This window comes from Pristis pectinata, chromosome 6 (assembly GCF_009764475.1).
Source record: "Pristis pectinata isolate sPriPec2 chromosome 6, sPriPec2.1.pri, whole genome shotgun sequence".
In the NCBI taxonomy this organism is placed as follows: domain Eukaryota; kingdom Metazoa; phylum Chordata; class Chondrichthyes; order Rhinopristiformes; family Pristidae; genus Pristis; species Pristis pectinata.
The window spans coordinates 28,536,804-28,560,223 of NC_067410.1; the positions used below are offsets into that span (position 1 = coordinate 28,536,804).

At 37.7% G+C, this 23,420-nt stretch overlaps 1 protein-coding gene across 1 annotated transcript in view; it reads left to right on the top strand.

Annotated features, from left to right (window-relative positions):
* Window positions 1-23,420, top strand: part of LOC127571346 (receptor-type tyrosine-protein phosphatase gamma-like) — a 536,499-nt gene that overhangs the window by 490,586 nt on the left and 22,493 nt on the right. The window contains 10 exon segments of the mRNA XM_052017635.1: window positions 1,276-1,372; window positions 1,715-1,797; window positions 2,860-2,994; window positions 3,225-3,359; window positions 5,190-5,362; window positions 7,879-8,014; window positions 17,290-17,436; window positions 21,268-21,361; window positions 21,738-21,814; window positions 22,879-23,007. Coding sequence (XP_051873595.1) covers window positions 1,276-1,372; window positions 1,715-1,797; window positions 2,860-2,994; window positions 3,225-3,359; window positions 5,190-5,362; window positions 7,879-8,014; window positions 17,290-17,436; window positions 21,268-21,361; window positions 21,738-21,814; window positions 22,879-23,007 — 1,206 coding nt within the window.

Sequence of the window (23,420 nt, forward strand, 5' to 3'; positions counted from 1 at the left end):
CGTATTTCTGTAAATTACTTGTTCTACACATTACCATCTTGGGAATCTGAACAAGTTTTATAGAAATTGCAATGAATTTGAACAAAAAAAACTTCCAATTTTTGACTCTTCCAATATCTAATGAGCTTAATGTTGCACTATATATTTTCCTGATTGGGATGAAGTTAAAGATTTAATCAGATTTCATTGCATTCATGAGTGAGTGAGTGAGTGTGTGTGTGTGTGTGTGTGTGTGTGTGTGTGTGTGTGTGTGTGTGTGTGTGTGTGTGTGTGTGTAACTCCCTAAATAAGATTTTAAACTTAAAAAGCACAATCCATTCAAACGCTAATATAGAAAAATATCTAGAAGATTTTCATCTTTACTTACTGAACATTAAGCGTTGCCTGAATGGAACGCAGAAGTGGAAGTCTGGCCAGGAGAATTGCCTGAACAGAAACTGCTGGATTTTCCTACTATTAACTTAATTTGAAAGGAAAATTGGGTTGGATTGGAGTGAGATTGCTTATGTCAGGTTTAGTGTTCTCTGGTCCTTCGTGGTGACGTATAATGCTCAAGAAGAAAAGATGAAGTTCTGCCAGGTTATATTTACAATGAAATACTGAATGCTTTAGAACTTAAGGATCCAGACCTTTATATTTTTTAAAATTTAAATTTTCTTTGAGTACCATCTATGACTGTTTTGATCACCTTTTTCTTACAGAAGAAGAAATGTTGTTTCATTTCCTATTTTCAACTATTTTAATTCCCTCCACTCTAAAAGCTGTATCTCTCGTGTACCATCTCCTCCAGTACCACACCAAAGCAATATATTTAGCAAATGCAGCAGGTATTTGCAATTGAGCCGGATGATCCTAGAAGACAGGAAGTGCTGGATAGCAATCAGAAACCAAAGTCTAAACTGTTTTCCTCTTCCAAATCCAAGCACCGAGACCAGTTGTTGTGTTTCAACTACTGTTCTAAAAGTGAATACCATGCAATGCAGGCTGGCAATCCAAGGTGTCATTTGTTTAGAAACTCAGTTATTCAAAAGAGCTTTCACAAGGATTTCATTTCTATAGTGAACTGTAAATAAGTATGAAATAATTTTCTCTTATTTGAGATAAATCGTTTGCATCCTTAAAATGCATGGATTATATGTTTTTTATAATCAGTTAATTGTATTTGATGATCTGTGTACATAAATAAATTTGTAATGCATCTAACATTTGCATGTTGTAAATATATTTTGAAACAGGAAACCAATGAAGTTTTCCTTCTTCCTTTGCACATTATAGGAAGTCCAACGGTGTACAGCCGATATGAACATCACATCAGAGCATTCCAACCATCCAGATAACAAGCACAAAAACCGATACATCAACATTGTAGCATGTAAGATTGTGCTGCATTCTAATATATTAATATTTGAGTCATTTTTTCAAGTATATTATTGAGATTCCCCTATATAGGATGGAGAAGGATAACAATATGAATGAAAAGCACGGAGTTGTTTAATCAAGTTTCCCTTTCAATTAAAAATGCTTCTGAAAATCATTATTCAGACCTGAAAATCAATTAAGGCTATTGTAAATTATTTCAGTAAGCAGTGATTTCTTTTTGTTATGTAGTGTATACTTATACTTATTGTGCCTTTATAGTTGTTAATGAACGCTTGAAATTAACTGTGCAGATCAAGGTAATTATTCTTGTGGATTAATATTACTATTTCTCCAGATGATCACAGTAGAGTTAAGCTAAGGCCAATACCAGGAAAAGATTCAAAGCACAGTGACTACATTAATGCCAATTATGTTGACGTAAGTCATTCTTTTGCATATACTATATTTCCCTCATTTGTCACGGTCACTCAATTCAAAGAAATCCAATTTAAATTGAAGATTGAGTGGATCATGAATTTGTACTCTTGTTTCTTTTCTAATGCCTAATCTAAATTTAGGCTAGACTGAGACAACTAAGTCAATATTTTTCTTTTACTCTTACATTGTCTTTATTTGTCTCCTATATAATAAACATAGGTAAAATTAGTACATGAAGTCTCAATCCAATTTGAAGTGATTGCATATCCAAGCATAACGCTGCTCACAAATGTTCACTAATCAAATAATTATTTTTCACAGAGGCCATTGTTGGCTCTTGTTTGAAGTAATTTATTTGTGTGGGTACATGTGCACCTTTGAATTTGTATATGTGTCATATTGGGTAAAGCACTGTAACCAAATTCACTTTGCTTAAAATAAGATAAGATACAGTATCTTTATTAGTCACATGTACATTGAAACACATGGTGAAATGCATCTTTTGCGTAGAGTCTTCTGGGGGCAGCCCACAAGTGCCGCCACATTTCCGGCGCCAACATAGCATGCCCACAACTTCCTAACCTGTTCGTCTTTGGAATGTGGGAGGAAACTGGAGCACCCGGAGGAAACCCACACAGACACAGGGAGAATGTACAAACTCCTTATCAACAGTGGCCGGAATTGAACCCAGGTCACTGGCGCTGTATTAAGATTGGCTGACAAAATGCACTATCTTGAGCACAAAAATAAGATTAAAATGTTATTAAATGTGTTATAAGAATCTCCTGATCAATGAAAATAAAGGATGTGAATTAAAAAGAATACTTGAAATGTCTGTGTATGGAGTATGTTATTTCTGAAGTGCTGAATCTTCATAATGGTACAAAGTAACTACATGAAAAGTGAAATAACAGTTCAGAATTTGCTGTAAAAAGTGGTGAATAATGTCACAAAAATGTCAAAGCATTCAGAGCTTAAAAATGCAATTATGAATTTTGTATTCATGAAGTACATAAATTTGTGAAACAAAATTTTTAAGTGGTGTCATTTCCTCCTCTAAAGGGTTACAACAAATCAAAAGCCTATATAGCTACACAAGGACCCCTTAAGCCTACTTTTGAAGATTTTTGGAGAATGATCTGGGAACAGAATACAGGAATCATTGTTATGATTACAAATTTAGTGGAAAAAGGAAGAGTAAGTGACTTCTATAATTTTATTTTCAGGATCTTGCTTATATTTTAAATTATCATTTTAAATTTATCAAAGTAGATTTTACTTTTAAGTGACAAAATGCCTTATCAGTTCAGTAATGGACATTCAGTTGAGTGTGGAACATTGAATGTGACTGTAGTTTCAAATTTGCAAGTCAGGCAGTGATTTGTAGCATTTTCTGGATGTAATGCAATCTCCTCCTTGTATTCCAGCGAAAATGTGATCAGTACTGGCCAAGTGAGAATAATGAAGAATATGGCAACATTATTGTCACCCTTAAGAGCACAAAAGTACGGGCATGTTGTACTATACGTCGCTTCACCATAAGGAACACCAAAGTTAAAAAGGTAAATTTAGAAATAAACATCTTGTTGTACTTCTGACTTAGAGGTTAGGAATCCCAGTCTTGGCACAACCACAAACAAATCATAGAAATATGAAAATAAAAACAAACTCTTATTTATAAGGTGCTTTTCAGGTCTTCAGCAGATCTCAAAATAGTTTCTACTCAATTAATTACTTTTGGAGCATAGTCAATGTTGCAATGTAGGGGAATGAAGCTGCCAACTTATATATAACAAGATTCCACAAAAAGCAAAGCAGATAGTAGGCTGATTTTTTTTGCTGTTGAGAAAAGAATAAATGCTAGCAAGATTTACATTCCAATTAATATCACCTAAGAAGGTGGTTCTTACCTTTATTGTAACTTAAATAAAATATATTTTTACACTTAAATTATGGGAAATAATTTTTATGACACAATGCACAAAAGACTTTTGGAAGAACTAACCTTTATATCCAGTGGTAAGGCATTTTTAACCCTCATCTGGCATGAATCAGATAATTTGATGTATGCTTTCAAATACCCATAGAGTGGCTGTCTAACTATGGTCTACAAGGATAGGGATGTTGATATCATGACTACTGTGAATAGAAACTGGAAATCTTGATCACTTGTTTTTTGTTTTCCTCCTGAGTTGTATACTTTTCTGGCAAAATTTGCTTTGATAGAGGGAGTTAGGCCAACAAGAACCCTCAAGCTGAAGGTGCCCGCCTTGGCTCTGCTGACACACAGACATCAAAGGAATGAATTTGGAGCATCTACGCATGTGTTTTCTAGGCCAATGTAGAGAACTGTTAAAGGACCAATTGCCGAAATATTGTTTGTCTCTTCCTCCCATCTGGAAATTACTGTGAGGTGCAGGGATACTTAGAGAAGAGAGATGACAAAAATGAACAAAACATTATCAGGATGTTGTCTGTTGGTAGGCATTTAGATGTAAGTGATCACAATTTGAAATAAAGGTGACACATCAATAATCAATTTACAAAGCGATAATTTTGCTGTTAGAGTGTTTGTCATTTTATATATGTGTTAGTTAGTTGTAGCCTGCATCCTGGACTGCTCAAGGAAGTGGCCCTAGATATAGTGAATACATTGGTGGTCATTTTCCGATATTCCTTCAACTCTGGCTCAGTTCCTACATTTTGAAGAATGGTTAATACAAAAAAGGGAGAGAGAAAGCATGGAATTATAGACTGGTAGCTTGACATCAGTGGGAAAATGCTGGAAACCATTAATGAAAAAGTAGTTACTGAACATTTGGAAAACAGTGACAGGATCGGTCAAACTCAGCGTGGATTTATGAGAGGAAAGTAATGCACACCAAATTTACTGGAAATGTTTTGAAGATGAAGTGAAAAGAGTGGATGGGGTGAACCATTTAATGTAATATTTTTAGACTTTCAGAAGGCTTTCAACAAGTTTCTACAAAAGTGTACCTGGGATTAGGCCTGACATGACGCTGACAGGAAGGAAACAAAAAGTAGGAATAAACAGACTAGTGGGGTAGCAGTGGTCAGTGCCTGAACCTCAGCAATTCACAATATATATTAATGATTCAAATGAAAGAATGAATGTAATATTTTCAAGCTTGCAGATGGCACAAAGCTGGGTGAGGATGTAAGCTCTGAGGAGGATACAGAGAGGCTCCAGTGTGATTTGCACAGGTTAAATGGACATATGCTTTACAGATGCAGTATAATGTGGATAAATGTGAGTCTAGCACTGATAAACAATAGTGGTTGATGATGGCAGAGCTTGAGATTTGCTAATTGTTCCCTGAATAAGATTTCATATAATCATTGGTAAATGTGCTGATCAACTATGGTTCCAGGGACAAAAGGGAAACCCCAAGGGACGTCAGAATGAACGCATGGTTATCCAGTATCACTACACTCAGTGGCCTGACATGGGGGTACCAGAGTATGCACTTCCTGTACTCACCTTTGTAAGAAAATCATCTGCAGCTCAAACACCAGACATGGGACCAGTGGTGGTACATTGCAGGTATAAGTTAAATTCTATCTTTCCTCAAAGGTTTGAGCAAAATCTTCTAATTGTGCATTACACTTTCTTGTTCAATTCCACTTGCAACTCCCCAGCAAATGAACCAACCATATTTGCATACAACAAGACCAAGAAAACATCAAGGCGTGGGCCAATAAAAGACAAGTAACATACGTGCCACAAAAGTGTCAGAGCATCTCCAATAAGAGAGAGTCTAACCACCTACCCCCTTGATATTCAATGGCATTACCATCACTGAGTCCCCTACCATTAATATTCTAGAGTCCTTATCGCCTAGAACCTCAACTGGACCAGTCAGATTAATACCCTGGCTGCAAGGGCAAATCAGAAGCTGGGAGTCCACCTCTGGACACCCCAAAGTCTCTCCATCATTTACAAGTCACAAGTCACAATATTGTGGAATATTCTCAATGGTTTTGGATAAGATTAGTGTAAAAATGAAGGCTTGATGTTTACCGTGGACTCAGTGGGCTGGAGGGCCTGTTTCTGTGTTGTATCCTTCTCTGACTCTATGACCTCTACTACCAAGGAGGACAAGGGACAGCAGGTACTTAGAACACCACCACCTGCAGATTCCCCTCCTTATCATACACCATTGGAAATATTCTGCTGGTCCTTCATTGTTGCTCAGACTGTCCTGGAGCTCCCTGCCCAACAGCTCTGTGGGAGTACCTTCACTGGAAGGACTGGAGTGATTCAAGAGGGTGGCTCACCACCACCTTCTCAAGGACGATTGGGAATGGGCAATAAATGCTGGCTTTCCCAGTGATACCTAGATCCTAAAAATGAATGAATGAATAAAATATTTATTTTCCTTGCTTTAATTTAATATTCGGGTTACATGATTATTCATCCTCCTCATTGGCACTTTATTGACCTGGAGGTTTTCCAGCCAGAGAGAATTGACCCAAATAGTGCAAAGGATCATAGAATTTGTAGCTTTTTCACCTAGAATCATAGAATGGTTACACTACAGAAGGAGCCCATTTGATCTGGCATATCTCTAGCAGAATGACACACTGTTCACAATCTCCAGCCTGTTTTTCTTTGCCTTGCAAATTTTTCTTCACCACATACTTATTCAATTCCTTCTTGAAGGCCACAGTAGAACCAACATCTAACACAAATGCAGGCAATGCATTCCCTATTCCAACCACATGTTGCTTAATTTTTTTTCCTTATGTCATACTTAATTCTCTTCCTCTTTATTTATTAGCAGTAATCTCTGGTCCTCAACCCCTTTACCAGGTGAACAGCCTTCCACTATTCACTCTATTCCTACGCCCCATCATTTTACATACTTCTAACAAATTTCTCCTCAGTTTTCTCTAATCTGTCTTTGTAACTATAGTCCTCATCCCAGGGACCATTCTTGTAAGTCTTCTGGATCTTCACTAACACCTTCACATGCTAGAATTGAACACAATACTCCAGTTGAGACTGGGTGAGTGTTTTATGAAGGTTCAGCAGACTTCCCTGCTTTTACACTCTGTTGATAAAGCCCAAAATTGTGTATTCCTTATTAACTGCTTTTCTCAACCTGCTCTGCCACTTCCAATACCACCCCTCCCCCACTTCCCCTGTTCCTACACCCTTTTTTGAACAATATCCTTTATTCTGTATTGTCTCTCTTCATTCTTCCCATTAAAATCTATCACCTCACATTTTTCTGCATCAAACTTCATTTGCTCAAGTTTCAGCAGTCTGGTTCAAATGCATAAAGCAGACCCCACCTACAGATCTGGCCTTATCCCCAAACGTGGCAAGTATTTTTCCACAATTCTTTGACTCTTCCTCTGATTACACCTCATCAGGAGTGTTCCATAACATTGTGCCCTGAATCTTGCGTGGATGGCCACCAACTTTTTCTTTAGTCTGACATTAATGACCTGAAGTTCCAGTGACCACTGGTCAATTGATACCACAGTAAGATGTGATACTGATGCTGCAGTTACCTTAAATTTACCTTAAATTGAGCTCAAATGATGTTCAAATTCAATAAGTTGATCTTCCTATGGTACATAAGACCTGTGATTAAAACCATTGAGCTGTTTACTTAGCTGCAGTGTTCATTTTAAACTATTCAGTTTTCACTAACAATTAATTTGATTCAGTAATCCTTGAGGCACTGTTTTATCAAACAAAATAGGAAAAGTGGAAGAAGAGAAGAAAAAAATTGAAACGGGAGAAATAACTGGAAGTAGCTTGGCACAATGTGCTATGCGTTTTAGTCATGTTTAATCATAAAACTCTGAAGCTCAGAAAGCTTCTGTCAATAATTGCACTTAAATTTTTAATTAAATTCCATACATTGAGCTGGCTGTAAATAAATTTAAAGAATTGACGTTATCTGCAGTAGTGTTTCCATGGATTTCAGTCAGCAAGCAAAATAATTTAGTTAGCACAATTGATATTTGATCTTACAGATAGATTTTTAAACTGTTTTTGCTTGTTCATCAATAGTGTATTAATTCCTTGTTCTCTGCATCCTGCAGTGCTGGTGTTGGTAGAACTGGAACATACATTGTGCTTGACAGTATGTTGAAACAGATAAAAGATAAAAGCACAGTTAATGTTCTAGGTTTTCTCAAACACATCAGGACCCAGAGGAACTATCTTGTCCAAACAGAGGTAAGTGAGTATAAAAAATGACAACTATTCTTATTTCTATTTGTGTAGTTTGAGAAAGGACGTATTTATGTTTATATTGGCTAATGGTGAATATTGGCAAGGAAACTGGTATACTATTGTCATTGTACCAAGGTAAAATCCCCTAAATCACACATTCAAATCAGGTGGAACATTGTCAGTTATAGATATTGTAATGCCTGGGATAAACATATTTCACTGGCTCTTTTATGCACTTGCAACACCTGTAGGATAAAAGAGAAGGTGGGACAATACTGCACTGATGCACAGAAGTTCTAGTATTCAGATGTTTTCCCCTTACGTTTCAGTGAATCTTTCTGAAACATTTTTCTGTGTTAAAGACACCATGTAAATGTGGGAGTTGTGTTGGCTCTGAAGAGAATCGATGGGAGAGGCAAAGCCAGTCAAATAGGATGCAAGCATCCATGCGTTTTGCCATGCATATTTATTTCATAGCTCTTCTTAATTTTAGGTGGTATTTTAAATTTACATTGTCCTTAATTTCTCTTGTTCCAGACAGAGCTGTTCAGTTGAAGGTACTGTCACGAACCAGCAACAAAAGAAACACGCTGAGCATGATTCAGTGTTAAAAACTATTTTATTAATCACTACTTATGATAATACGTAAAATAAAAGTAAAAATGTTAGTATGTTAGAATTCAAAAACATTAAACCTCGAACGTTAACCCCAAAACTAAACCCTTCGTGTGTGTGTGTGGCAAAGTCCAAAACTCCCAGTTCCGGAATGGTTCTTAAAGTTCAGTTCCGCAAGCCATAAGGTGAAACATGAGCAAGGGCTTCTTCAACAACCACCGTTGTCAGAAGATAAGACGTAGATGTAGAAAAACATAGAGAGAGTACATACGAAATCCAAATGTTCCACGATGGAACCCAAACGACACTCCAGTGTTTACTCGGTAGTGACTTCCTCACCCCGAAAAGCATCCGAATCGTGGTCGTCCACACACAAATACCTATTTCCTTCTACAGGTCAGCAACAAAGTGAACTCCACCGGATTACTTCCAACTTCCATACATGGATTTCAGTGGCAGACACAGTTATTGTTTCTCATCCATCGATAGAGAACACTAGCAGGCTGGTGTCTCTCTCCCTTCTCTCTCTCTCCCTCCTTCTTCTTCTAACTTCTTCAACAACGTCATTACGTCCTTTATCTTCTATTGACGTAAGCACGCCCCACACACACATACACACACACTCTCTATCTTAAAGGGACTTTCACTGAGTCCGTAACACCTCCCACCTAAAAAAAAAATTTTTCCCAAGAAAAATTTAACCGCGCATACAGTTAGTAATGTTAATAATTATCATGCTACACAACTACAGACTATCAGATTAGTACAGATACATGTTTCCCATTTAACATCGGGAAAGACAATCAGCAATCACATTATCTTTGCCTTTAATGTGAGTTATCATGAGATCAAACTCTTGCAAAATTAAACTCCAGTTTAACAGCCTTCTGTTCTTGTTTTTGACTCGGCTCAGAAACACCAATGGGTTATGATCTGTATATACAGTCAATGGTTTCTGAGCGGTGCAAACATATACACTGAAATGTTGCAAGGCTAAAACAAGCGACAGTAATTCTTTCTCTATGGTGGAATAATTCTTTTGATGCTCATTAAATTTCTTTGAAAAGTAAGCTACCGGATGGTCAATATCATCAAGGTCACCCTTCTGCAACAACACAGCTCCTGCAGCTTCATCACTGGCATCTACTGCTAACGAAAATGGCTTTTCAAAGTCAGGTGTTTTGAGCACAGGATGGTAGCATAAAATGGGTTTCAGCTTCTCAAATGCTTCTTGACAAGAATCTGACCAAACAAACTTTACTCCCTTCTTCAGAAGATTAGTTAGGGGAAGAGCAATATCAGCAAAATTTTTACAAAATTTTCGATAATATCCAACCATTCCCAAAAATCTTTTAACAGTCCTCGTACCTGTGGGAATAGGGAACTCAGATACTGCTTGAACTTTTGCCTGAACAGGAGCTTGCTTGCCTTGACCTACAACATAACCAAGATACGTCACAGTGGCATGGCCAAATTCACTTTTAGCCAAGTTAACTGTAAGGTTAGCCTTGGAAAGTCTTTCAAACAACCTTTCTAACGCAGAGATGTGATCCTCCCATGTATCATTCCCAGTCACTAAGTCATCAATGTAGGCATCTGTATGTTTTAACCCATGAATCACCGAATTAATCATTCGTTGAAATGTTGCCAGAGCATTTTTCATTCCAAATGGCAAAACATTGTATTCATACAATCCAGAAGGGGTTACAAAGGCTGAAATCTCCCTTCCTCTATCTGTTAATGGAACACACCAGTACCCTTTTAATAGGTCAATCTTTGTAAGAAATTTTGCCTTTCCAACTCTGTCTATGCAATCATCCACCCGAGGAATAGGGTAAGCATCTGACTTTGTTACAGCATTCACTTTCCTGTAATCTGTGCAAAATCTAACAGTTCCATCAGGTTTAGGTACAATAACACAGGGCGAACTCCAGTTTGAAGTAGAATGTCTAATAATATCATTTTCCAACATGTATTTTATCTCCTGATCAATAAGTTTACTTTTTTCCACATTCATTCGATATGGGTGTTGTTTGATTGGTTTTGCATCCCCAACATCAACATCATGGGTAATTATCGATGTTCTGTTTGGAACATCTGGGAACAGATTTTTAAATTTTAAAATTAATTCTCTCATCTGTTGTTTTTGTGAAACTTGTAAATGGTCCAACTTCGTTTCAAGGTTCTCCATGATATTTTGGTTTTTTAGTTTCGATGGAATAATATTTGGTCTAAATTGGCCTTCCTCAACATCAACATCAAGCATTCTAGAAACAACCTTTACATCATCCACCAAGGCCACAACTGAATCCCTCTCATAATAAGGTTTTAGCATGTTTACATGACAGAGTTGTGTTTTCTTGCATCTATCTGGTGTTTTGATTATATATGTTAAATCAGTCACTCGAGATTCGATAACATAGGGTCCAGAAAAACGAGATTGCAAGGGATTATTTTGGCTAGGGAAAAATACCAACACCTTTTGCCCCACTGCAAATGTCCTAGGCCTAGCACGTCTATCAAAATATGTCTTCATTCTTATCTGGCTAGTTTTCAAATTCTCTCTCGCTAGCTGGCAGACTCTCTCCAACCGAGTTTTAAATTTTTGGACATAGTCCAACAGACTCAAGTGCACTTCTTCATTAACCCATTGCTCTCTTAACAATTCCAAAGGTCCTCTCACCCTATGTCCAAATACAAGCTCAAACGGACTAAATCCTATTGACTCTTGGATTGAATCTCTAACGGCAAACAAAAGTAAATGAATACCTTCGTCCCAATCCTTTGTGTTTTCAAAGCAATACGTCTTCAGCATATTTTTGAGAGTAGAATGAAATCTCTCCAGAGCTCCTTGAGATTCTGGGTGATATGCAGATGATACAATCTGCTTTGCTCCCAGCTCATAGACTAGTTGTTGAAAAAAATTTGACATAAAATTACTACCTTGATCAGATTGGATTTCTTTTGGCAAACCAAACAAGGTAAAAAAAATTTTAAAAGAGCCTTTGACACCGTCTTGGCCTTAATATTTCTAAGGGGTATTGCCTCGGGAAATCTAGAAGTGGCACACATGATGGTTAACAAATACTGATTTCCAGTCTTAGACTTTGGTAATGGACCAACACAGTCCACAATCACCTTCGAAAAGGGTTCACCAAAAGCAGGAATTGGTTTCAAAGGAGCCACAGGGGGTTTTTGATTTGGTTTACCTACCATCTGACATACGTGGCAGGTTCGACAAAACATCACCACATCTTTTCTCAAACCAGGCCAATAGAATTGTTTCAAGATCTTCCCTACAGTTTTATTCACACCAAAATGACCACCCAAAGGCATACTATGGGCCAGGTTTAAAATCTCATCCCTATAAACTTTTGGAACAACAACCTGATGAATAACTTCCCATTCCTCATTAACAGGAACATGAGGAGGTCTCCATTTCTTCATTAACGCTCCATTTTTGACATAATATCCAATTGGCACTTTTTCAATCTCCTCACATGAGAGTGCTTTTTCTTTCAATTCTGTCAACTCAGGATCCATTGTCTGTTCCACCATAAAATCCTTCCTCGACAAAGACAAATCTTTAAATTCAGGCTCACTATAAGGATGTTGATCCTCCAGTGAAGACAGAAAAGTCTCAGATAAGGCATCATAATTTTCTTCCTGTTTAGGACTGTCACAAGGAACCACATTAGACTGCACCGGACTGTCTGTCTTGGCTAATTCTTTAGCTCTAGCTCGAGTCACCGCACATGATGGGTAAACATCTGGATCATTCTCAGACTCATCAATCCTTGGTTTGGTCGTTAACCGTACCACAGGAACAATTTCTCCATCTGCAAGGTCATTTCCCAATAACAAAGAAACTCCTTCCACTGGCAACCTAGGTCTTATCCCTATCTCAACTGGTCCTTCTACGAACTTTGACTTTAAAATCACCCTGTGTAAAGGGACAGGTATGGTGTCATCTGTAACGCCTCATATTAGATTTACCTCACCATTGTCACTTTCTTCACCAAAATTTAAAACACTGTCCAGCAAGAGAGATTGACAAGCCCCAGTATCTCTAAGAATTTTCACTGGCACCTGGGGTGACTCATCATTCAGTGAAACAAAACCCTCTGATACATAAGAACGGAATTCCTTTCTCACCTCCTCCAACTTTTCCGCTTTTACCTCTTGCAAGGACTGATCTTTAACAGCATCTCCTAAATCTTTTTGATTTTTAATTGCCTGAAAGCAAGCATTGGGCACAGCTTCCTTCCTTTTCTTCAAAAGGGCACAATTAGATATCACATGGCCAGGTTTCTTACAGTAATAACAAGTACGCTCAACAGGTTTCTCCAGCACAGGCTTCTTTTCATCCTTTCCTTTTTGATTACCTCCCAATTTAATCTCCGGTTTACCTGGATTGTCCTTGTAACTCTTTTGAAAGGTTTTAAGTTGTCCCCATTTGGATTTATGGGTTAAAGCATAATCATCTGCCAACCTAGCAGTTTCTTGTAAAGTTTCCACTGCCTTTTCATTTAAATATGTTGTTAATTCAGCTGGAACACATCTTTTAAAGTCTTCCACTAGTATCAATTCTTTCAATTTATCAAAATCCCCATCTACATTTTTAGCCATGTACCATCGTTCAAAACATATTCTCTTTCCATTGGCAAATTCCATATAAGTCTGATCTGCAGATTTCCTCAAGTCTCTGAATTTTTGTCTATAAGCTTCAGGTACCAATTCATAGGCCTTCAATATAGCTTGTTTTACCTTGATATAATCAGCTGCATCCTCAGCAGACAAAGCAGAATAAGCTTTTTGAGCTTTACCTTTAATCACACTCTGTACCATAAGAGCCCGTCCTTTCTTTGGCCAGTTTGAACTCACAGCAACCTTTTCAAAATGTTGGAAATACTGATCAACCTGATCTTCCTCAAAAGGAGGAACTAATCGAACCTCCCTGCTGGCTGAAAAACCATCATCAGAATCAGATTCCGAACTCTTTTGCTTCATTTGTAACTCATGCTGCCTCTTTTTCTCCTCGCTATCCAGCTCCATCCTCCTCAATTCCATCTGCTTCATTACTAGATCAGCCTCTATCTTCATCCGAGTTATCTCTCGTTCAGTCTCTAATTTCTTTTGTTCGGCCTCTAATCTCTTTTGCTCGGCCTCTATCTTTTTTTGTCCCAACTCCACCTTCAGTCGTGTTTGTTCTAACTCCATCTTTGCTATCTGCACCTGTCTAACAGGTCTCTCTGACTCACCCCCAGAAAACTCTTCTAACTGTTCTAATTCTTCCTCCTCCAGATCCTCCAACTCCACTGGTTGAAAAGTCACATCAGAAATTACTGGTTTACTCTCAGGAAACTCAACTACCTCACTCAACTCAAACACTTCCTTCTCCAAATAATAGTCAACTATCATTCTATGAATAACTGCTTTTCTCATAGACTGCTTTACTTCTGTAAGGTTTAGCTTTGTAGCAATCTTTATCAGATCATCCTTTTTCACCACCTCCAATCCCTGTAGGGTTGGTGACTCCAAAAATGCCTTAATATCCATTGCTGCTGGTTTCCACACACACAAGCCAATTAAAAAGAATTTATCAAACCTCCCTCAAAAATCTTTGGATTGAATCCCGAACAAATCTCGTCAATCTGGGGAACGATCCCAGACGACACTCGTTAATCTTTGGATTGGATCCCGGACGAGCCCCCAATTTTGTCATGAACCAGCAACAAAAGAAACACACTGAGCATGATTCAGTGTTAAAAACTATTTTATTAATCACTACTTATGATAATACGTAAAATAAAAGTAAAAATGTTAGTATGTTAGAATTCAAAAATGTTAAACCTCGAACGTTAACCCCAAAACTAAACTCTTCGTGTGTGTGTGTGGCAAAGTCCAAAACTCCCAGTTCCGGAATGGTTCTTAAAGTTCAGTTCCGCAAGCCATAAGGTGAAACATGAGCAAGGGCTTCTTCAACAACCACTGTTGTCAGAAGATAAGACGTAGATGTAGAAAAACATAGAGAGAGTACATACGAAATCCAAATGTTCCACGATGGAACCCAAACGACACTCCATTGTTTACTCGGTAGTGACTTCCTCACCCCGAAAAGCATCCGAATCGTGGTCATCCACACACAAATACCTATTTCCTTCTACAGGTCAGCAACAAAGTGAACTCCACCGGATTACTTCCAACTTCCATACATGGATTTCAGTGGCAGACACAGTTATTGTTTCTCATCCATTGATAGAGAACACTAGCAGGCTGGTGTCTCTCTCCCTTCTCTCTCTCTCTCTCTCCTTCTTCTTCTTCTAACTTCTTCAACAACGTCATTACGTCTTTTATCTTCTATTGACGTAAGCACGCCCCACACACACATACACACACACTCTCTATCTTAAAGGGACTTTCACTGAGTCCGTAACAGTACCTAAGTAATTCTGTGGACATACTCTCACATTATCAGATGTATGAATCTACATTGCATTTAACACAATTCTTATTACATGTTAATATATATTTCTAAATTCTATAAGTATATGAGGGTTAAATATCATCTCAAATATAGAACCCAGACTATCTATATGTTTTATCAAGATCAGATTTATTATCACTGACATATGACATGAAATTTGTCGTTTTGCGGCAGCAGTACAGTGCAAAGTCATAAAAATCTATAAATTACAAAAACAAATCTATAGTCCAACATAAAAGAATTATGTGGTAGTGTTCATGGGTTCATGGACTGTTCAGAAATCTGATGGAGGAAGGGAAGAAGCTGTTCCTAAAATGTTGAATGTGGGTCTTCAGGCTCCTGTACCTCCTCCCCAATGGTGGTAACGAGAAAAGGGCATGTCCCGGATGCTGAAGATCCTTAGTAATGGATGCCACCTTCTTGAGGCACCGCCACTTGAAGTTGTTCTTGATGGTGGGGAGGGTTGTGCCTGTGACGGAGCTGGCTGAGTCTATAACCCTCTGCAGCCTCTCGTGATCCTGTGCATTGGAGGCTCCATACCAGGCCATGATGCCACCAGTCAGAATGCTCTCCACCGTACAATTATAGAAATTTGCAAGAGTCTTTGGTGACATACCAAATCTCCTCAAACTCCTAATGAAGTAGAGCCACTGGCATGCCTTCTTCATGGATTCTCTTGGATCTGTAGCAAAGTAATGTATGTTTGGCTTTGCTATTATCAGCATATTCTGTTTTGTGAGAACAGGAGCGCAATTCAAAGTATTATTGTTCTGCAAATAACATTCCTAACAGTATTAATTGTTGTTAATACAGCAGTATTAATTGTATTGAAGCCTTGTCTGCTCAGGGTTCAACTGGTGTTTGTGAAGGGAACTTTGGAATGTTCTAGAATGAGGGTTAAAAATTCTCAGGTCCTACTGAGACTATTTTGCATTTGCAACCAATTCTGAAAATAGGAGTGACAGCAGCATGTGCAGAAATACTGTTCTGCAGTGTTGCTCAAGGTGAGTTGAAGATTGCACTGTTGTAGGGTGGTTTAGTTATTGTTCCATAGCATTTGATGGCTCCAGGCCTGTAATCAATGGGAGTTCAGAAGGATGAGGGGGGATCTCATTGAAACCTACTGAATACTGAAAGGCCTCAATAGAGTGGATGTGGAGAGCATATTTCCAATAGTAGGAAAGCCTAGGATCCAAGGGCACTGACTCAGAATAAAGGGATGTCTCTTGAAAACTGAGGTGAGGAGGAATTTCTTCAGCCAGAGGGTGGTGAATCTGTGGAATTCATTGCCATAGGGGGCTGTGGAGGCCAAGTCATTGGGTGTATTTAAGGCAGAGATTGATAGGTTCTTGATTGGTAAAGGGGTTAAGGGTTACAGGGAGAAGGCAGGAAAATGGTGTTTACAATAAAAATCAGCCTTGAAATGCTGGAGCAGGCTCAATGGGCCAGACAGCCTAATTCTGTTCCTAAATCTTATGGTTCTTAAAAAGAAGTGTGAGAGACAGAATATTCTTCTATTGGTTCCTGAGAACAAGAAGGATATAGAATTAGGTATGAGTTATGCATACTTTGCCCACAAACATCAAATTTAGCAGCAGGGTGGTCTGTATGATTTTCCACAAGTCTCAGTCCCACCACTAAATTTCAAGATGAAGATCTAAAATAGGCATTATGTGCCTAAAAAATGTTACTGACTGAATCAAATCTGTAAAGGACCCCCTTTTAGAAATGTGACAGTGGTGTGCAAAGCCCCAGTCAGGAATATACAGTGGTGTCAAGAAACAGTATGAACTTGAAGTGCAAACACGTTTCCAGCCACTCCCTGATTTCACCAGAAGTGCAGTTGCTCTCCAACCCTCACTGTCAGAGTCAGTTCCAGTCCCTCCCTGGTGTTAACTTAAAGCTGCTACACTAAGGAAAACAGCCTCAAACTGAAATCTATAATACCCAGGATGGTATGAGCAACACCAGCAATAGCCGAGTACACTGAGAAAGCCCAAGGATCTGTTTTAGTGAGGAAGATGGATCCAAACTAATTGTTAGTCTGTAATTATAATAGCCTCCTCTTTTAAGTAGTTGCATAATTAAATTTGTTTCCCTCATTCATCACAGCACATTGTGCATGTAATGACTGTTACAGTATTAAAAGAAAACAATTTCTTTCTTTGCCTTTAAGGAACAATACATTTTTATCCATGAAGCCTTGCGGGAAGCAATACATGGAAAAGAGACAGAAGTACCTTCCACTCAGCTACATGGTTACGTCAACAGTATTTTAATTCCAGGTCTATCTGGGAAGATGAGGCTCGAGAAGCAGTTCAAGGTCAGTTATGGAAGTAGACTCTTGGGTCTATTCTATACTCTTTAGTGGAATGTATATGTAAAAGTCTTAAAGTTTATGGTTTTTTTCTACTTGGTTTGAATGGAACCTTCTAAATGAAATTTATTTTTAGTCTTAATGGATACATTGAAATTGAAACTAATTTAAGATTTAGCAAATTTTGTAGCAGAATACCCCAAGGTTTAAATAAATTAATATGATGTCATTTCTGGAATGATATAAAAATGATACAAAGTAATGCCAGGCTGTATATCTTCTTATCAGTTGGTATCATTTTATAAAATTATTCTTTTAAGAATATCACAGACTTTAGGATGAAGAAAGTTTTGAAGATACAAAATGTCATCATAAACATTTTGCAAAGTTATTTTGCAAGACATTTTGTGCCGCCCCTTAGCAGGAAACCAAGCCCCTTACACCAAGCACGAGGCATCATATGTCAAAGTGCACAAAGGCCTTTCCTCTGCTGTCTCTAACATTTAACTAACCTTTTATTAATTTCTTGGGATCTGGACATTGCTGGCAAGGCCAGCATTTATTGCTCATCCCTAATTAACCTCGAGGAGGTGGTGGTGAGAACCACATCAGTCCTCTCCTTCAGGTAATCCCACAGTGCTTTTGGGCATGAGTTCCAGGATTTAGAACTAGTAGTGATAGAGGATGTCACAACAGTATAGACTGGGAGGGCAATCTGCAGGCGGTACTGTTCCCATCGCTGAAACCTGGTCGGGTGTGCACCAGATGCTGGAAACACCACAAACATCATACAAAAATACAATAATCTTTAACAATGAGATTTTACATTAATTTCTTTGTGAAGTGCAGAAAAATATTGCTGTCACAGAAATATTGCAGCATATGGTAGAATTTCTAGTCCATTATGTACAACCATTTCTGAAACTAATTCAACTTTATGAGTGGTTTATGCATTCAAATCAGATTATATTTTGTACCATGACAGTAGCTCAGAACTACGAGTAATTCCCTGTGCTTCATTATTTAGATGTTTATTTTAGGAAAAAAAACATTTGTGCTTATATCAAGTACTTAGAAAATGAAAAGTAAAATTCAGCATTGCTTACTGACCCCTGGGAGTAGTAAGGCCACAATATTTATACATAATTCTTATGTACTTGAGTCAATAGAAGGAAGAATCTGTGTTGCTTTCTGTTATTCTGCTCTTTAAAAATAAATATGTGTAAATTGAGTCTTTTTAGCCATAATATTTGATGACCATCGCTTCAGTATAGTTCAATGTCTTGCAATGTTCTTGCATACTGATGCTGATAAAATCTACTGCATCAGATTCTATAACAGGCCTAAACAACCTGCAGATCACTGTTATGGCTCCACTGTGGCACACTAATACAAAATGAGTGTTATTCATACTTCACATTTAACTGCGCTAGGCATTTTTCAATTCCTCGTACTTTATTGCTCTCCTGTAATTCACCATTTTGTGCTTTATAAATCTGAGCTGGGTTATGCTGAGGGTGAGAATGAAGCAAACTAAATATTAATGGCATTGCATTTCCCATAAAGTAGCTGCAAAAAGATTTGAAATGATAACTCTGTTCCACCCGCAAGGTGTTAGGCACTCCATAATGTTTGTGCGTAAAGAAATATTGGTGAAGATGTTAAAATGTGTGGTTCCCTGCCTTGGCAAACTTTTGACTTTTTAGTGCCCAAGTCTTAGTTCTCAGGTGCAAAGGAAAAGAAATGGGTAAGGTGGATTACTTGTCAAACCCCTAAGTCAATGATGTGTCAACCTCCCCAACTTTCCCTCAAAAGATTTTCTTTTGCTCCTCGCTACTGAGCCTGCTGTTGCATGGAAATGCACATGGTATAAGATGGAAAAATTGGTGCACTTGAGCATTCTGTGCTTCTCATCTCGATGTTCTCTTGGAGATGAATTGGAATCATTTAAGTCTTGAAGAAACCTCATATGGTTTGCACCAGAATCCTCTGCACACCACAGGGACACTTGACATTTCAGAGCCACCTAGCAAAAATAAAAAAAGGATAATCTTCAGGCCTTATGACCTTGTGGTTCCTACTCCCCATCAGTTGTCGGGCTCAAAATTGTGGAGGGTCAGAAACCATCTGATTTATTTTTCCTTTCCCACCCAACTTCATTCCTCCATCCATAACCACTTGCTGATTGATTGCCTTTATATAAAATTTAGACAGAAACTCTCATGTATTTCCATTATTGCCTTTAATGCACAAAAAAAGCTGTTACAGTGAACTGTTAAAATAGATTTATATTAGTGATGGAATTGTGAGTTCTTCTATTTGGAATGCTGATTTTTTTTACACAAAGTACGGTGTAAAATATTGGGCTGAAGTCTTGCACAATACCATGTTTTACTCGCAATGCAATGGCATTTCACCTGGAACAAACCACTGAACATTTATGCATTAAGGCTGGCATGCAACACACAATTGATATTACACCTGCAATTTTCAAATGCAAGCACATCAATTCTGAATGGTGGGTCCTCAATGTGGAAAAAGGCCTTACCTGGAGGGTGAAAGCCTGCTCATTCTTACTGTAAGGCCATTGCTTGTGAATACCAACAGGATACACCTGAAGTCATTCTCTTTGCAGTTAAGTATTTTATTTCCTGGGGACCCTGCAACCATCATCCCACACCAAATGCACATCTGCAAGGGCAAATGTCCCTTCAACCATCAGCACCACCACTCAAAGATAAATCTGTTCATAAGTTGCCCCACTATTGTTGACAAGCGATTCTGGAGGCAAAGGCTCACTTGACCTACCTAGCAGTTTGTGCTTGATTTTTCACATAATTGGTGATTCTGATGTGCATTATGTGTTGATACTACACATTAAAGTATTACTCCTCTGAGTGCGGATTTCTTATGCTGTACTGCTTCAGTGTGTGTTTCAGACATGTGAACATTTCTGTATGGTTTTGTCTTAATCCATTTTAGTGAACCAGTTAGATCTGAGCTGAAATGACCTTATTTTATTTAATCAATTAACATTAGAATGAACATTAAAAACCAGAGTATGGGATTTTGCACAATTATGATGTGGTAAAACCAAAGTTTGTGTAAACTTTGTAAACTTTTAAAGTGAGACTGATTGCTGAGAACCAGTTAACAAAGATTTGGCATTGTGGCACCATTGGCAACTGCTGCCAGTAGTAACATCGATCTGATGGCTGTTTAGGAAAGTGAGCTCAAGCTTGTTTATTTCTTGGATGACTTTAGACTGCAATGTCCATATGCACAAGTTCTCCTTTCACCATACCAAACAAAGTTATAATATTCTATCCTTGATAACTGAGGATTTAGGCCACTAGTCACATGACTAATTGGGTTTTCAGAGCTTTTCTTCCCAGCACAGGATGTTTGTCAGGAATGTTTTAGAAAGGCAGTGCCCTTTTAAAATATGGTCAACCTAGATTTTGCTGAGATAATAAATAATAGCTTTGAATCTCCTTGTAGTTTGTTTTGTGCTTTCACTGAAGTCAGATCAGACAAGGGCCAATAAATTCATGATAGTGCTGTTTTTATTACTAGGGAATATTGAGCAATTGACTAGAGGAGAACATAATGGGAAGAAAAGATTGCCTCTGTATGTATCCAAATATAATTGTGATTTATTAAAACAATATGTGGTTGTAATGCTAATGTATATTTGCCATTTGGGTTTCAATTTATTCATATGGCATATTTTACAGAATATTGTCATTTTAAAATATATTAACATTTTACCCTATTTAAGAAATTGCTTATTGATTTTATATAGAAATCACATAAACGTTATCTTTTTTGTTGCAGTTGGTAACTCAGTGTAATGCAAAATTTATAGAGTGCTTCAGTGCCCAGAAAGAATGCAATAAAGAGAAGAACAGAAACTCCTCAGTTGTGCCATGTAAGATGACCTCTGTTTTGAGGACTTGTGAAAAATTGATGTATTTGTAATTAAACCATCAATATATTTTAAGATTAATTGTATATGTACATCAACAGTGAGATTTAAGAATTAAAGATCAAGAAATGGTATGAAAGATATCTAATTTTAGCATTTTAGAGCCAAGAACAGTAGCACGACTCCTATGGTTGGACTGTGACTGATAATACTTTTCCCAGATCCTGCCTTATGCGACAAATGTCAATTTAAAAGTCTGCATCATGAAATTATGTTTTAGTGTTCAACATCTTTTGTACAGGATTGCTGTGAGCTTTTGTGAAATATAATTATTTATCTAACTAACCTTCTGCCCTGAACAATTTGTCCAATCTTTCAGCTGAACGAGCTCGGGTAGGCCTCGCACCATTACCTGGGACCAAAGGAACTGATTATATCAATGCTTCCTACATCATGGTGAGTATTAAGCACAAAGAATTGTGTTCCCCTAGGTTGTAAGTTATACCTGAAACACATGGTGGAAATAATGCTGTCAGATGTATATTTACCATCGGAACTAGTAACCCATTATGATTGTTGTGTCAAACAATAATTTAAATGATGAGTGGATGATACTTTCCATGTTCCCCATCTACTATTAAGAAAATTAAGCAGGACAAAAAATTTCCTATTTTGCTTTTCAGACAGACTAAATGTTTAATCTAGAATTTTGAATGCTGATGAAGTTGCTATTTTCTATTCCTTTCACTTGAAATGATGATTAATGAAGGCTACACTTTCATAGATTTTATATATTCACAAAGTGCTATCCCGAGAATATTGGTCTGAACCACTGAATTCTCATTGTAAATGTAGAAGGATCATAATTTTATGACCTTGTTAACCATAAGATGTAGATGTATTATTGTCAAAGACTGAACATTCAATTCCCATTTCAGAGGCTTGAGCTAATGATTCAGGCTTCAGTGAAATGCAGCTTTAACGAAAAGTCCATGGCATTTTTTGGAGGGAGAACAAAGGAGTTCTCCTGATTTCTTGGCCAAAATTTAATTTTTTATAATTTATCATCTCCTAGGATGCAGGGATCACTGGCAAATCCAGGTTTAATTGTCCATCCTTCATTGGATTAAGAAGATGCCTTCTTAAACTAGTGTAGTTATGTAGTGAAGATAGCAATTATATAATGATTTTCAGGATTTTGATCCAGTGACCTTGAAGGGAGTGTTGGTATAGCTGTGCACCTGCTGCCCTTGACCTTCTACTTGGTAGGGGCAGGAATTTGGGAGGTGCTGTGGAAGAAGCATTGGCGTGCAATGGAACTTCATGGATGGTGCTCACAGCAGCTGCATTGTGCTGTGGTAATGAATGGTTTAATGTGAATGGGGTATGGGTTAAGTGATTTGCTTGGTTTTGAATAATATATCATTGGAGGAATGTGATCTATTTAAATATCTTATCATTCATTGTGTCCTTAATATCAAATAAGTAGCAGTGATTGAAACATCTGTTTATTATTGCAGGGGTATTACAGAAGCAATGAATTTATTATTACTCAGCATCCTTTGCCACACACAACAAAGGACTTCTGGCGAATGATTTGGGACCACAATGCACAAATTATTGTCATGTTACCAGATAACCATGGACTTGTGAGTATCAACAGTTTCTTGTAAATATCATTTCAGCTGCTGTTTTATTTTAATTGTTCTGTATATTTCATTTTTAAATAAGGTGGGAAAAAGCAGAAGCAGGCTAATCAGCCACTTGTGTCTGCCCTGCCATTTCTGTAGCTGATCTTCTCCCTCAGTGTTACTTTCCTGCACGAACTCCATATCCCTGAATTCCCTTTATAGCTAAAAGTAAATAATTGAACTCTTATCTTGAATGTACTAAGCAACTGAGCCTCTACAGCCCTAAAAGGGTAGAGAATTCACTATCCCTTGGATGAGGAAGTTTCTTTTCATCCCTCTTCTTACTTTGAGCTGGTGAGCTCTGGTTCTAGAAAATGTAAATCGATGCATCTTACCAAATTTGTGATCACTGCTTACCATTTGAATAAGGT